Source organism: Plutella xylostella, chromosome 15 (assembly GCF_932276165.1).
Source record: "Plutella xylostella chromosome 15, ilPluXylo3.1, whole genome shotgun sequence".
Taxonomy (NCBI): domain Eukaryota; kingdom Metazoa; phylum Arthropoda; class Insecta; order Lepidoptera; family Plutellidae; genus Plutella; species Plutella xylostella.
The window spans coordinates 7194250-7210743 of record NC_063995.1 but is presented as its reverse complement, the minus strand read 5'-3'; the positions used below and the strand labels follow the sequence as shown (position 1 = coordinate 7210743).

General features: G+C 40.1%; 5 protein-coding genes across 10 annotated transcripts; 3 read left to right on the top strand and 2 right to left on the bottom strand.

Annotated features, from left to right (window-relative positions):
* Positions 1-409: 409 nt before the first annotated feature.
* On the bottom strand, positions 410-1008 carry LOC125489593 (cystic fibrosis transmembrane conductance regulator-like). The gene is made up of 2 exons (XM_048625837.1): positions 871-1008; positions 410-623 (listed from the first exon to the last, which is right to left on the bottom strand). The coding sequence occupies exons 1-2, from the start codon at positions 960-962 to the stop codon at positions 410-412; spliced, it is 306 nt and encodes a 101-aa protein (XP_048481794.1). The 5' UTR covers positions 963-1008.
* Positions 1009-1806: 798 nt separating this feature from the next.
* Positions 1807-2834, top strand: LOC105381435. Its single transcript, XM_011551160.3, has 2 exons — positions 1807-2038; positions 2166-2834. The coding sequence occupies exons 1-2, from the start codon at positions 1970-1972 to the stop codon at positions 2832-2834; spliced, it is 738 nt and encodes a 245-aa protein (XP_011549462.3). The 5' UTR covers positions 1807-1969.
* Positions 2835-4716: 1882 nt separating this feature from the next.
* Positions 4717-5464, top strand: LOC105381434. The gene is made up of 2 exons (XM_011551159.3): positions 4717-4927; positions 5117-5464. Exons 1-2 carry the CDS (start codon positions 4838-4840, stop codon positions 5402-5404), a joined length of 378 nt encoding a protein of 125 aa, XP_011549461.3. The 5' UTR covers positions 4717-4837; the 3' UTR covers positions 5405-5464.
* Positions 5465-5893: 429 nt separating this feature from the next.
* LOC119691177 lies at positions 5894-13951 on the top strand. Of its 4 annotated transcripts, none has more exons than XM_048625831.1 (12): positions 5894-6146; positions 6312-6456; positions 6603-6726; positions 6805-7622; positions 7857-8194; positions 8276-8389; positions 8494-9061; positions 9175-9202; positions 9419-9496; positions 9744-9814; positions 9910-9958; positions 10096-13951. In XM_048625831.1, exons 1-12 carry the CDS (start codon positions 6075-6077, stop codon positions 13808-13810), a joined length of 6120 nt encoding a protein of 2039 aa, XP_048481788.1. In that variant the 5' UTR covers positions 5894-6074; the 3' UTR covers positions 13811-13951. The 4 variants fall into 4 exon arrangements, with proteins under 4 accessions (XP_048481788.1, XP_048481790.1, XP_048481787.1 ...); XM_048625833.1 differs by having other exon boundaries at positions 6246-6456; positions 6805-7382; XM_048625830.1 differs by having other exon boundaries at positions 6246-6456.
* On the bottom strand, positions 13947-15528 carry LOC105381433 (HIG1 domain family member 1A, mitochondrial-like). 3 transcript variants are annotated; one of them, XM_011551157.3, is made up of 3 exons: positions 15374-15528; positions 15091-15190; positions 13947-14677 (listed from the first exon to the last, which is right to left on the bottom strand). In XM_011551157.3, the coding sequence occupies exons 2-3, from the start codon at positions 15182-15184 to the stop codon at positions 14484-14486; spliced, it is 288 nt and encodes a 95-aa protein (XP_011549459.1). In that variant the 5' UTR covers positions 15185-15190; positions 15374-15528; the 3' UTR covers positions 13947-14483. The 3 variants fall into 3 exon arrangements, with proteins under 3 accessions (XP_011549459.1, XP_037964300.1, XP_048481791.1); XM_038108372.2 differs by having other exon boundaries at positions 15091-15196; positions 15374-15516; XM_048625834.1 differs by having other exon boundaries at positions 15091-15185; positions 15374-15499.
* Positions 15529-16494: the final 966 nt, after the last annotated feature.

Below are 16494 nucleotides of genomic sequence, written 5' to 3'. Positions count from 1 at the left end.
ATGCCACTCCCACGGAATGGCATATGTCCAGCAGTATCACCGGTGAGTATCAGTCAGTAAAAGTTAGTTAGGCATAACAACCAAGGCCTTCGTTCAAAAAGCGGTACTTTAGCATCCGCTGCTGATAAGCGTCCATTACTGGACATAGCTGCTGTCTCCCAAGGAGCGCTACAACACGCAGTTATCTCGGCCCTCCTCACCCAACTACTACCGGTTACCAGTCAAAGGCCCAGCGGGTTGGAGCCCCACGATACCTTAGTAACCTACTTTAAATATGTAGTAGCAACTCAGATTAAGTATTCGTTACTACGGAGGCCTAGAAATAGGCAGTTAGGCGTCGGTCGTAGGTGTAGAACTGCGAGAGTGATTTAGTAATGTTCCTCCAAAGTACACAACTACACCCCAACATTTATATCCTCACCTTCCTATAAATAAGGCTGCACAACCCAACCCTCATCTTCATGCCGACGTGCATGACGGCCATCATGAAGGGGTGTTGGACGGCCACGTTGACGGCGCTGCAGAACACCACGCCGAACGAGAAGAACACCCCCTCCCCCCACGAGATGTCGCCCCCGGGGTCCGAGTAGGTGAACACGCGGGACAGGTAGGTTGGTGATGTGCTGGAAATTAGATGTTTATAGGTACGGTCACGGGCAGAGAAACCTGACCCCCTCTCATAGTAACAATGCTTCTGAGCCCTTCCATAGTAACAGGCGACTTGAGAGTTATAGGTCAGAGTGTCGATGTCGGTCGGGAAAATTAGCCTAATTTTAGGAAGTTTATTAATCAAGTTAAACCTGTATAACAGACCGTTGTCTGCCTGAAAAGGATCTTGACAGCTTTTATAGTAGAGTTCGTCTAACTTACGTGTTGTTTCTTGTTTGTTGTTGTATTGGATTGTAGAACCGCAGCAGGAGACCAAGGAATATAGGTTGCTGCAATCTAAAAAATACCTTCATGATAAAAAATCAAAACACCATCATTAGGTATGTAGATATAACATTTGCTAAATTATTTGCCTAGTTTAAAGTGTGCAATTAAAGACCTTATTAAAAACTCCATAGCGGCGAGTACTAGTCCATATAGCATGACTTCAGTGCCAAAGACCCGGTATAGAACCTTCCACAGGCTCGGGCGGCGTCCACTGCGGCCCTCACACGTCCTCACCTCGTCCTCCCACGCCAACTGCACCGCATCTCCTGAATTATATATACTCAATATATAAGAACTCCACCAACCCGCACTAGGCCCACTTGTATGTATGTAAGAACAAGAAATAGATTATTTTTTTTATATCGGAGCGTTAAGAGGCGAATCGATCTTTGCCACAGGCACTTGCCTAAAATAGCCGACTTATGTTCAGGCAACGGAGCATAAAGATCACTGTCTTTAATGTCTCTGCTGTATCCCAATCGAAAGGTCTCTAATGTCCATCTGAAATGATATCAAGTTTTTGTACAAAGTTAAATTCCAAAAATCTGCTTTATCAAGTTACCTCAGCGCCGGTCATCTAGGGCCACTAGAAAAAGCTTACCCAAAAGTAAGAATAGAAAATATACTGGCAGTATAGCGTGGATTAATCCGCCGACTCTGTTTTGGTCCGGTGTCCATGTTTCACATAAAAAATTGCATTCTTGCAATACCTATGTAGATAAAGAGACCTAATTGCTATTTGATGTCTACTTTCATAATCACCTTGGCCATGAATTACGTTAGTGTTGATAATTTTGGTTTACGTGTAGTTTTACTGACATAGTGACATAACGTGATAATTTCTATGTTCTAGATAGATGTTAGGTACAGATACGTGACCTATGAAACTTAGCAGTGTGTACTTGGAATAGGTAACACAATTTACGTGATAAGTTTAAAATTCCAGATTATTTTGCCATTTCTTACCTTCTTTCGTTATAATTAGTCAAGATAAGTCTATATAAACTTTTAATAAACCGAATTAAACGTATTTATGAATTTGAACTTACCAAAAATGAGTTCTGCCTGTAGCGTCCTGACGATCGTCGCCGTCATTATTGGGGTAAGCTATTGTGATTGTTAACTATCACCCTCTTCTTATATTTCACGATGCTAACATATTTAGTGATCCCAACAACTGAACACCCAACATACCTACGAACGAACGATAACCTACTATTTATTTACAGGTGGCTCAATCCCAAGTGGTTACGCGCTACACCCCGGCGCGCGGTCTGCCCACCATCTGTCCGTCGAAGGCCGCCGCCGCCACCTGCAACCAGCTGTTCGACCGCACCACCATCGCCTACGCGCCCGCCTGCCCGCAGCCCCAGCAGACGGTCGCGGTAGCCCCCGCCGATGACTACAAGTCACTCCTGCAGCTCGCCAGGTCTTTAAACTGCAAGAAATGCCCGAAGTGCAGCAAAAACAACTGCACCTGTGGCAATGTTAAGAGCGGAGAGATTATTAATAAGCTGGTGGATGGTCTGATAGCTGCGTTGGTGAACAAGAAGTTGGCTGCGGCTGCGAAGCCGACGCCTGCGCCCACTCCAGCGGGACCCGCCACCAGCCCCCCGGCCACGTCCACTCCCACTGTCGACCTGACTCCTGTTACTGACGTGGTGTCTGGAGTGACTCCTGTTGTTGGGTCTGTTGTATCTGGAGTGACGCCATTGGTCAGTTCGGTGGTGTCTAGTGTGCTGGGTGGAGGGGCCGGCGGCGCTACGAATGCGTTGCCTACAGAGACCATTACTGACATGCTCCCTACAGATATGCCTACAGAAGCACTTCCTACAGACGCCGGTGTTCCTAATGAAGTAATAAACTCTCTCTTGAGCAGTCTAAGCATCCGGAGATGAATAGTATGTCAGTAAATGTTTTTTAGTTTTAATTTTATGTGTTATTAAGTAAATAAGAAATTAAAGAAGAATGAAAACGTTTTTAAGTTTTTTCAATTTCATACTGTAAGTATGTAATAATAATAATGTCCTCCTAGCCGAATTTTGACCACGGCGGCCAATCTCAATTCAGATCAGCCATCTACGCAGGAGTAGATTATAGTGCCCAAGTGTGTGCGCAGTACACAGGAGCACTCTCTGTTCCATCACTCTCATAGCCCAATGGGACGGATTGACCGACACGACTGGAGAGAGCTAGGCGCAGGACCGACTGCTTTACATGCCCATCCGACAGCATGGATCGTTTCACTGTTTCGGACATCAGGTGATCAGCCTTCTATGTCCTAACCAAACTTAGAACCACAATTTAGAAACACAAATTGATGGTCCCACCCGGGAATCGAACCCGGGACCTCTGGGTCGTGAAGCGAAGCTTCTACCACTAGACCACAGAGGCAGGTACTGTATGTAGGTAGGTACCTACATGCATACAGCTAACCTAACCTAATAGCTATTCAACCTAAGTTACCTAAGTAGCGACGTGAATATCGACTTTGAGATTGATATAGGTAGGTACATACGTAGACATCGTGTTGCAAAATGGTATAGTAAAGTACGCCGATATAGGAGGTGACCCAGGCGGTCATTGTAAAAATAGGTAATACTTAATTACAAAAAAAGGGAATTTCCAAAAGTCGTAGAACAAAACTTTTTAACGTTTACGTTATTATTATTATGTAGGTATCTAATTACTTGCATGGTCACTATAATCTACTCCCGCACTGCTGTTGATCAAATACAGACTGTACTTATTGAGATTGTCCTCCGTGGTCAAAATTCACACTTATAACATCCCATTTTTCCAATAAGTACGGTAAAAATTTCAAGCTACGTCCAGCAGTGAACTCCTATAGGCTGGAGAAGGAAAAAAAATGACAACTTCAAATGGAAGACCGGCTAGACCGACTTAAGAAAGTTACGCGGTAGTGGCTGGATGATGAATATGTATACCTTTAAGTATGTAGGTACGTTTAACGATGATTGGATTCTATCGTGGTGGCTCTGCGGAAAAGTAGCACACAGAAGTGGGAAAGTATAAAGTATTTCTGACTTGCGCGGGCACACGCAAGTTTCGTACCCGCAGCCTTCAATTTTGGCCCCCCTTGTCTTCATTAGCAGCAACGATTACGGACTGATGATGGTATTTATTGATCGTGGCGTCTTATCATTAGATATGATATTCCACTATGTAATATCGATTTGAAAGCAAACAGCCACTATCCATGGTTAACGTGTGTTTAAGTAAGTATATTGACTATGGTTTTGTAACTAGGTAAAGGTCTTGGGACTCCTGGGTAAGATCCCCAGCTCGGGTTTAAAACCAGATTTGACTAAACACAACACAGGCGATTTTTTTTTGTACAGTAGATAATTAATAAGTACCTATAATGATAAGTTTATCGCCTTTACTTACACATTTATTGACACCAAGTAACAGGGTAAGTATACAAGAAATTGAAGAAATGAACAATAGGTAGGTAGTAGTGGAGACATTTACCTAATGTTCTCCTCGTTGCGTCAATAAAAACGAAAGGTATTATGTCTCCACCTAAGCAGACTGGAATAGATACTCATGCTGGTGAATTGGATAGGCATTCCTAATATTCTCTGCTAAGCTAGCACACACCATGGAGCGTGAATTTGTGCGTAACGGTTCCTTATGTATGTACTATGTAGGTAGTAGGTAGGTATATGTCACGCATTGACTTTATTTATCACTGTTAGCATAATACTAACATACCTAGGTTTTACCTATACTGCGAGTAGGTACATAACACGCAATAACTGAGCGATAGGCTTGTGAAATACAAAATATTTTTATTTAAGTTGCTGAACTTATCTATTTCAATATGTTTACATGATGTTTACCTGCATAATGTAATCCTGTTGAAAACTCCTATAAAATGGACGGCAGGTGGCTTGGATCATCATCAGTCGGCAACATGTCTCACATGACCTTCGTGTGTCTCGCTCTTGTGGCCTGCATCATTGCGGTAAATATTTATAATTCCAAATTCTTCTACACAATGTAATAAAGTAGCTATTCCCACGAGTAAAAGTGTAGCAAACATACCACTAACAAAATTTCACGTTACTTAAGGCACGTAAAAGTTGTAAGTACTTAGATATAAGTGGCTCTCCTTTATCTTTGCGAGTTCTAAACTCCCCTGAACTATTTCCAGATGGCCCAATCGCAGTGCGTGTCGCGCGTGCGGCAGGTGGTGCCCGTGCAGTCGTGCGGCTGCGGCGACGACCTCACCACAATCGTGCAGCTGGCCCGCGCGCTCAACGAGATCGAGGGCGGCTCCTGCGCCAGCCCCGCCCCCAGCTCCAACTCCAACCTCGACACCGACGGCATCATCACCAAGCTCATCAACGCCCTCATCTACGCCACCGTCGGAGGCAGCCCTGCCAACAACCCTCTCATCACTCTTGGAGTGGGCGGACAACCTGTCTTGTCGGCGCTGTAATTAAATGCTAATCATTGTGTTCCACTATTATATTAAATATAATGGTTCCGAGTCTTCAGATACTGGGTCTTACTTTATTTGCACCTCTATTAAGTAGTTATCAAAGTAGCCTAGATAAACGTTTCAAAGTACTTACCAACGCATACAATATTTTTCTTGTATGGTTCATTGAGGCCGTGGTGGTAAAGTGCGTTTCTGGTTGTTTACCGCAAAATAAGCGTAACGTAAAGAGATCGTATCCGTATCACCTTTCACCTCACCGTCAACTAGGCTCGAGTTGATACCAGTACGATTCCTTTCCGAGTTGATATACATGTATTATGTATTATGTGCGGAAGGTCCACTTACTCTCCATCAGCCTCGGATTGAGGTAGCACACAAAATAAATTATTAAAGAAATTATGTTGAGCTTTAAACTTTCACTAAAGTTTCTGAACGCCACATTCCTCGCTTCGCTTGACGTTTGAGAAGTTGAGTTGAAAAATGACAGTTACATTTTTAAAAGTTTGTTGATCGTTTTCTTGTGCTATTTACTGTTATTTAATTTAATGTTATATTTATTAAGATTTAATTGAAATAACAAGTTCTATAGTTATTGTTTAGACTGTATTTCATTTATTTGTTGCCGCTATAAGTGCGTAATTAAAGTTAGCAAAGTGTTTTGGTGTCAATGATGACTTCCGAAACTGAAGCTCTAAAAACAAGTGAATTTCTCCGGCGTCGAAAATTGAGACTTCAACAGGTTTTTATTGAGTCCTTTTTTATAAAATTCTACTAAACTATGAAGATAATTATTTTTTTAGCACGAGTCTATCGGTTTTAAATTATTGTAAAATTATAGGTTAGGGAGCAGTCAAAAGAAATAGCCAAACATATCAGACAGCGCGCCAATGTTGAAAAGTTGCAGAACGTTGACCATAACAACGCCGAAGCATTGCTAGAGTGCCACCAGCGGCAGGAGAAGCTCATCAGACAGTTGGAGCTGCTGTATGCGGAGGGAGTCACCCACGTTGGGGCTGGACACAGTCAGGCCTCTCAAGTTACATTATCTGGTAATTCATTAAAAATTTTGAGATATATAAATGCTCAAGTATTTGTTACCACTAGATTCAACTATGCTGATGAAAATGTAATATTGTAATTTTGTAATATATTTTTTACTGTTTTGCCTAACATTATTTATTTTTAATGTTTATAGATGCACCAGTCAAGGTTGACTTGTCAAAATTAAGAGCAAAGGAAGCAGCAGAGAAGTTGAGACTAAGAAAACAAAGAATATTAGATGAAAAGAAGAAATTATTAGACCGGAAGCTACAGGCCAGGTATTTAATTTAACCACAATAGCAATCTGCTTGATTAAGACTTTTTACATAATACATCATAATTTACCTCTTTCACAGGGAAACTGCTAATGAGATAAGCCGTGAGAAAACTAAATCTCTGCCACCTAAACCCTCAGATAATGTAAAAGACAATATTCCACTATCTCAAGCAGCCAACAGTGTTCCTGCATCTTCCACAGAAAACAAACCCAAAGACAGTGGTGACAACCAGATACCTGGTGGTGGTGATGCCCCAGTGGTAGCTACCAAGAGTGACATGGCCACCCAGTGGACGTATGACCCTCTGCCTAGTGAGTGGGACCCTGCCGTCCTAACTTTAGACTTACCTGAAGATAACACCGGTGCTAATGAACCACCTGCAGCTGATCTCCAACAACCAACTGGCAACAGAAAGAAACTAGATCTTTTTGCTTGTAGTGATGAAATGCCAACAAGCTTAAGACCTGTGACACCATCAGCCCCACCCCCAATAGATCCAGCTGAAAAGACGTCTTTGACCCTAGTGTCAGAATATTTACAGCATAGAGACTTAAATCTACGTGGGCAAAATACTAATAGACCTAGCCGAAAATCTGACGATGACTTGCAAATTATTAGACAAACTATATTACGAACTCGAGCTTCAAAGTCTTCAGGTAATAGTGTGTGCCATGTACATGATGAGCAATTGATACCAGTTCCGTCTTGGCATGCTGAATTTTGTGCATTTTGCACTGAAAACCACACACCTTCAGTGCCCAATAGTAAATCAGTGGTAAATAGAAGTGTTCACAGTGTGAAGAAAGTGGACCAAGAATACACTCCTAAGCCAGTCCTCACAGGATCCAGTCCATTCAGAAGAACTAGGGCTCCCTGGTTGCAGGGTAGAAATGCAGGTTAAAATTATAATATAGCTGTGGTGATTGGAGTCATTTCATCTTCACATTGTACTCACAGCATCACTTACATATTGGACTGTACATCTCCATTTATCTACACCATTCATATATCACTTATCTTGATTTTTCATGCATTTCTATCACTTACTCATTTTGTTTGTATTACTCATTTGAATGTTATTAAACATACTTATAAATCTTTCCATATTCAAAAACTCACTTAATTTTCAGGAAAAGCAAATAAAAGTCCCACCATTCATATCCCGGATATTAGTAACCTGAACAGGGTTCCTCCAGTGACAGTCTACGACCACACCACGCGCGACACCCAGCACATCCCCACCAAGCCGCTCGTCAGCCGAGACTCAGCGCCTGACGATGATGCAGATGCGTATTCACAAGCCATGAAAGAATCCTCCACCGCTGAAGTTACTAAAACCCCAATAGTGAACAAGGCACAGGAGAGAAGAAGCAAAATAGCTATGACAAAACAGAATGTGGAGAAAGAATACCAACAAACAATGACCTTTTTGAACTCTTTGGATAAAGAAAGGCCGCCTAAGTCTACTGTAAGTACCTATAGATCTCAATAATTAATTATAGGGTCTACCTATGTGCAGAGTTTCATTGATGTCATGTTTTTGTTGTAGAAAATCGCCTTCATGGACGACCGGCGACAACAAAAGATGAATGAAAATCATCAGCGAAAAATGCAACATGAGTTCCAGAAAATAGAGCAGGAATGTAGACAGGATGGCTTAGTGGTAAGAACTAGTGCTTTCCACTACCTGTACTTACTACTAAGGACATTCTAGTAAATGACATAAATGCTTTAATGTAAGTTTTAAATGAAAATCTCCCTCTACAGAGTAGCGGCCGTACAAGCAGGGCGAAAACGCGCGCAAAATCTAACAGCAACATTGAACACGAAGACTTTGAGGAGCGAGACTTGGAATACACCTGGATGCCGGTCCCGGAGGGCGACGCGGCGCTGGCGGTGCACGCCCTGCCCACCTCCCCGCGCGCCCCCCGCGACCCCCGCGACCCCCGCGCCAAGGGAGTGCAGTTCAGCCGAGTGGACAGCTACCACGAGTACCGCTCGCGACACAAACACACGCCACCCACTAAAGACACCTCCAACAAACCAACACCTAACATAACCAACGTCACCATTGAAGATGATGACTCAGATTGTACCGAAATTTCTTTTAACAGCTCAGTTGAAGATAAATCTGTTAGTGAGAAGAGAAGCACAGATGCTGAAGGGATTATAATATACAAAATAATAGATAGCAAAGGGAAAGGAAAGAGCAAGGCCATGAAGATTAATAAGGATGTCGCAGAAATGTTGAGTTCTTGTAAGAAGAAGTGTAAGCCAAAGCCGAGACAGAAGAGTCAAGGAAGCGCAGCCATGTCTATGCAGCAGATCAGTGAAGGTAATTGATATTAATTAGTATAATAATAATGTCACTGAAACTTCTTCGAATTCTACATAATGTATGGATCTCAATAAATACTAAATAGTAATCATCCAATCTATTTGTTACAGGTGTCTACAGAACAGTTAGTGAAAAGGGGTAGGTGTTCCATTATGATTATACTATTGGAAATCAAAGAATTATGAATCTCTGGGAACCTCTCCAAGTCATAAATCACATTGAAACATGATGATTTTTACTATGATCTAAATATAACATATGAATTCCCTGACGGCCACAAAATTCTCAGTTGGCAAATGATAGTTTCAAGGATATATAACTTTATTTATATATATTTTTTATCTTCTTGTCTAGGTTGTACTGCAATATAAGACGTTCATACACAACTAAGATTGAGCTCTGGCATGCCCACGCCCACTCTAAATCATTGTGGTAATACATAGGCATCAGACATAGCTTATCCATCTTTATTTCCACGTTATTTTACTCGTAGTTTCTTTTATGTATCTTGTGCCTTCCTATAATCACATCACACAGTCTTTATGTAGTATTTTTTTATTTATTCTTCCGTACATATATACCTATAGTAATTCCGCATTCATTTTAGATTTTATGTAACCAAGCATAATAAGGCTGAAGGCATTGCACAGTTAGCATATAACTTCTTGCTTTGTTTCAGGGAAAACGTAGCTTCCTGTATGAGCCATACTGAGGCTACTGCTGATCGTAATAATCAAGCACCCCTAGGAGGTAGTGTATTAAATTGTATAATTATGTCGGCTTTGAAATACATTTATGTCCACTTATGTATCATTTTATTATCATTCACGATATTTTTTTCTCAGTTCCAGAACAAATGCAGTGGAAATTGGCTACCGACGCGCCGATGAAACCGTAAGTATTATTTTGTTTCTCTACTTCATAATAAAACGATAATAATAATAATTTCAGTCTGTTAATCTACAGTCACAGTAAATAGGTACAAGCCCATTTCAGTTGCCGAGGTGCTGATAATCATTCAAATATTCCAGGTCCGAGGCTCTGCAAGAGCGAAAGTCTTGCGGTTGCGTCAACGTAGAAGAGTCAGAAGTCGCCACCAGGGAGCTGGCGGGCGCGCCGTCGCTGGCCTCCGTCGCCTCCTACGAGACCGCCACTCCCTCCACCCCCCGACCTGACACAGTACCACAGAAGCCCGCCTTCATGAAACCAAAACCTAATGATGTACAGGAAGCCAGCAATTTCTACATCGGTGCTTCCGGTCTCCTCCATAACGAGGATTACGAAGTAATCATACAACTAAGAAAGAAGGGCATCGGCAAAGAAAGCAAGAATGTGAAAGATGTTGGAGCAACTGAACAAATAAATAAGAAAGAACAAGAAGAGAAACAAGCAGATGTGAAAATAGACGGTAAAAATAAAAGTATAGATGCCTCAAAGAATACAGGACTCCCTACAAGTAATAATGAAGATATAAAAGGCAATTTACATGACATGTTAAATTTACAATCGGAAACAGCTAAGTTATTAGACGAAACAGACAAAGCATCCAAATCAGCGGGCACTACCGAGACTGTTCAATCTAAGTCTGTCAGTTGTCTCATTGATTCAAATGAGAAAGCTCATTCACCTGTAGCAAGTCATGGAGCAATGGAAGTGGCTTTGAAACCTTCAATATCAACTCAAACGAGCTTCATGGAGAGTATCTCCCCGGCGCCGCGACCAGTGTTCCTCCACATGACCTCGTCTACCTCCACCACCTATATGAGCCCTCCTGATAAAGTGTTGCCCGAGTATCTAAAAGATCGTAAATTGAGAGACCATAAAAAGCACTCTGAGAAAAAATCTAGAAAGTGTAAACATTCGAAGATTGAAAATGTGGACCCCATCGATTTTTCTGGTGACTGGCTAAAGCAAGAAGGAAAACCGGAGAAACACTGTACCCACCGGCATATGGCTACCCCACCGAACACAAGGCGGTCGGGAAGTGTTGACAGTGCTTCAGAGAAATGCAATGAACAGACTAAAAAAGAAAATAAAAAGACCAAAATAGTTGGTAAACCGAAAACGCAAGTGGTTACGCGATGTTCCGTAAACAAAAATCAATCTATAATACAAAACAAAAAGAAAGTGGTTAAATCTAAGCTCAATCCTGTTATCCGTAATTACGTAAATAAACTACTGACTTTGAGCAAGGAAGGATTAAAAGCCATCGAAGTTGTGAATCAAGACTGCAGTTCCGTGGCAACCCCCTCAAGCTCAATCATTAACATAGCCTGTAACATGGATAGAAAACATCCACCAGAAAGCACGAAAATATCTTTGGAGCAAGTTAAAGAAATATTGGCGAATAATATTGTTAACGATATGCAGAATAAAGCTACTAAAAACAGAATAGCTAAATATGTAGTCAACAAGAAAAAACAAACTGTTAAACTTAAAAGCAATAGAAAGACAAGGACACATAGACCAAATTCGCCTTTCTCAAATGTGCCTAAACTAAATTTACGTAATCAGAATCCTGCAAAAACAGAACCAAAACCTCGAGAACCTCAAGTGTCCAACACACAAGAACGTGATAGTAGATCTTCATCTGAAAGTAAACATAAACAGTCAAGCAGCACTAGGAAAACCTCTACAAATACCGCCGAGAGTGCACCAACTGTTCCTAAATCGACTCCTATGTCGAATTACACATCTACAGATGAAACCACATCGACAACGAATTCAAAGGCTAAAAGTATTGCCCTCAAAGGTAAAAGTTCCCACAGAGCTCCAAATGACTCAAAATATGTATCAGGGCCTAATTCTACAGATACATCCTCCAGCACTAACACGCATCATCAAGGCTCTGATAATACTAACTACAGAAGGCGTGATAGCTCGAAAAGATCCACATCCCGCGATCTCATGAATACTTCCATTCAGACAGGCAATAGTATCGACAGTGACATAAATTTTATTAAAATGACAGAAACTAAATTGCAGAATATTGAAAAGATAGCAAATTTAACTGAGGTATGCACCCGTCGTTTATCGAATCTTGCAAAAGTCTTGGAAAAAGTGAGAGAAAACAAATCAAACGTGTACAGTCACATCACTACCAGCTCTTCATCATCTGATGAGCATATCTCACATAAAAATGTAGTGTTAAAATCTACATCTGCTAGTGAAATAACAGATAATGGTATCGCTGAAACTGAGAAATCAATTCATGAAAAATCTGCACCTAGCCCTCGAACCAAGGCTGATGAAGAAGATAATAAGAGATATGTGGCTTTGCTGCAGGGCATACCGAAACCGACGGCTCCGTCTACCACTGACGACCAACTTGAAACTGACAAATATAATTACGATATCAAGTACAGGGGCAAACCTCCAACTGCATTGTCACGTATTCATCTAAAACATGGACAGGAAGACATCATCCCTCACGAACTATCAACTGTTATCGAAGTTGATTCACCTTTGAGTTCCAAAGTGAGAAGTAAAAATTTGCTTTATGACAACAAGTCAAATACACCAAGTCTACACTCATCTAATGAAAGTATTAATAAAATACATACTAAAGCTTCAGATAATATTCCATCAACTACAAGCACCACTCATTCTGTTAATCCAGACTTGCTACAGACTAATAAGAAACTCCTGAAAGACTACAATAAAAACACGCCAAATAACACAGCCGCCAAAGTAGAAATGATGGACCTGAAAAAGTTTAATGAAATAATGTTAAAACCTTTTGTTTCTATTGAAGAATTTGCCAAGCAATGTAACATCGGCGTATTTGATGACGCGTCCAACATGGATGATATTGCAAAAGATACAGTAGTAAATGATGATCTCAGTTCCCTACATTCAGAGGGTAGTTTGCCTGATGTTATTGGAGAACTATTGAAACGCAATCTGATTAGCAAACCCTTCGAATATGAAAGTGTATCGAATTTGAATTCTACTACAATATCAACGGAATCATCATTTTCAGCACTAACACTTTCTAAAATAAAAAGAGAAAAAAAGAAAGGTAGTGTGATGTTCTCGAACAAAGAAAATATATCGGAAACCTCGGATTCGTTAAGCATGTCGTCTAATCCTGATTTAGAGAACGCATTTAAGAAACTGGGGATGGGCTGGGCATCATCCACTCTGAGGAAGACGAAGGAGAGACTAGCTCTGTCCTCCTCCAGCAACACATCTAGCCTGGGCAACTCACACCAATTTAAACCACTAAACGTAGACAAACAGAACCTCAGTTCTAGCAACTTGAATGTGACCAAGAAACCCCATGATCGCTCCAAAAGTGTCCAACAGCAGACATCTCAACTGAACTCTATGACGGTCAAAGAGTTTCTAGATAAAGAGCTTGCCGACAAAATAACATTCAGTAAATCTTACAGAAATGAGACAGAACCGGAGTTTATGTCGCTTTATGAAACTAAACTGCCTGATGAATTGAAGAATGCCTCTAACATAGTAAGAGAAGAGCGTTCTATCGACAGTTTGTCGAACGCCAACAGAGCGAGGACTTCCACTCCGGTGCAGCTGTACAAGTCTGCTGCCTACCACTCCAGCTCTAGCTCCAACAACAACACTAACGGACTATTTGGCAATGGCGACGACTTGTCATCAGTGAAAGTGACCTCGGGCTCCGCCAGGAATCACTCCACGTCAGACAAGGACGACCTGACTATACCAAACTATAGTCTCAGAATCAGAAGAGAAGCCTCAGACAAGAGTAAAAGTGATTAATGTTTTTTTAATGTATAAATTGAATGTGGTTGAAGTTGAAACATTCCATTTTATGAATTTGTCCAAACTGCATGAAGTTATTTTTAAATTAGTACCTATATGAAATGTCTATTGGATTATAATAAAACATATTGGATAAATTGCTTTAGTTTATTTTCACAAATTACCAACTATAACAATAAATAAAGCTTACATTATTCAACAGGCACAAAATAATAAAATATTCAAGAATTAGGAGATTCTAGATTTAGGAATAAGTACATTTCTAAATTATATTTAGGGTAGGTACTTAGGTCATAATAGGCTTTTGTTTATGTACAGTAATAATGATCATTTATCAGAAATATCGTGGAATTTAAATGAGATTGATTATTGTTATTTTTTGTACCTGTTACATGATCACAGTGTTTACTTAAATACATACATCATTTACAAAATGATTGCGTAATATATGAGATTGAATACAGAACAGCAGTATTTATATCTTCTTATTGATGGAGGAATGGAGGGTTTGCTCTCAACTGCAAAATCTTTTGGATGGACAATACAATCAATCAACATACATAACACCTATGCACAGAAAACAGATTGTGTTAAATTTACAACATTAATACGTCTACTAAAATTATGAGTTAAACATTTTGCTAGAGTTCATAGTTTGTGCTATGTAGAGTTACTCTTTCTTTCCTTTATCCTTGAAGATATGTTCTGTGGCGAGTGTGTAGATGAGGCCCAGAGTGAGTGCGGAGACGACGGTGCCCTGCGCGGCCACTCGCAGCTGCATGAGGAATACGCTGGTGCTCATCTTCCCCTTTGTCTTGAACTTGTATGCTCCGAAACCAACAGCTCCAACCAAGCCCACCAAACCTGAGAATTTTATGTTTATTATAGTAATGGAACTAGGTGGCATTTCCAACACTAAAGAAGTTTTTGCACAACTGATGCCTTGTAGTACCGAATAACTGCACTTTCTTGTTAGGCTGATATTCCTGCACATTTTTTTCAGAAGTGATTGTGTTTAGGTTCAATATAATAGGAAAAGACAAGCCATGATCAAGGACCGAGAAATGGATATCTTTATTTTTCAAATCTCAGCTTGGGCCAGGAATTGAATCAGTTGCTAATAACTTGTCATAGACAAGTGCAAGAATGATATAATTTATCAGAGATGTAAGGTTACTGATCTCCCTCCTCTTGTCTTCTGTCTGAAGAACTTTGTATAGTACTTATACACAAGTATGAAACAAATATCTGTTAATAGGAGAAAGGAAAGTGCTTACCAATGATCATGAATGGGGAGTCCTTTGATTTCCTTGCTAGTTTTTCAGCTTGAGACTCCTCACTATACTCAAATATTTGCCTTGAGTTAGCCATGCTGTTCTGAAATTAATTTAATGTTTTTGTAGTCCCTTTATATGATAACATTTCAATAGATTTTGCATTAATCAGATAATATTACCTAACTTATGCACTTAAATTTCAAATCATGAGGTAATTTTGCACAATACACATAATACACAAAAAAATATATCAAATAAGTGGGTAAAATGGAGAGACCATTACCTTGTCTCCGTAATATTTTTCTGCAAATACAAATTAATTTTACTAATAATTATTTTCACGACATTGCATCACACAACCAACTTTTCCGTGAATTTTTCGAATGACTGTCAAGGTTAGACTTACCACCACATATTAAAAACGTAAAAAGAGGCTATCTCCTTTACACTTATTGTATTTTTATGAAACAAAAATAGAAAACCATGTCGTTTTTGAACCCAAGATTGAACTAAATCCATCAGTCATTTCACTTCAATGCATCACAGAATACATTATGACAGCTGACATGACAGTTACCGTTTAACTTTCAACTTCAAGCGCTTACTCGCTGAAGTCGCTGATCATTGCGGTCATAGAGGAACTAGTAGAGAAAATAATAATTTCAATAAAAAAGAACATAACAGTCGAACTATAAAGTCCTGACAATAAAGAATGCGATTTTTCTAAGACTTTTTATCATTATCAGTTATTTACTTACTTTAACATACATTTTAAAAATAAAATACTAATTTATAATGGCTTTTTAACGGATTTGTCCTTTAATAAATATAAAAGAGCGACTAAATACGTTCTTTAACAATTAGTTAGGATCCACTTCCGTTATCAGGACCACAGCGTACAGACCGGCCAAACGGACGCCAACGAAAGGGTTTCGCTGACCACTTTTTTATGAGCTTTAACGCGCCCCTCCTAAACTCTTAAGAGTATGTTGATATAATACATATTATGAGATTCAAACAAAATTATACATTATATCAATGTTGATGTTGTGTTTTTATATGTGGATTTGTGTCTTTACAATTCACACTACAATGCAATGAAACCCTGTATCGTTTTAGGTAGGTATAAAACGTATAATTAAATTATTATTAATCTAAGTATTAAATATTACAAATTAGTCTTAACTCTTACGACGAGACGACCGAACGGTGTAGTGGTTAGTGACCCTGACTACTGAGCCGATGGTCCCGGGTTCGATTCCCGGCTGGGGCAGATATTTGTTTAAACACAGATATTTGTTCTCGGGTCTTGGATGTGCCCGTAAAATGGCAATAGGCCCGCCCCCTATTACATTGGGACTAACATAACACTCTGGCGAAAAGTGGGTGCAGCAATGCACCTCT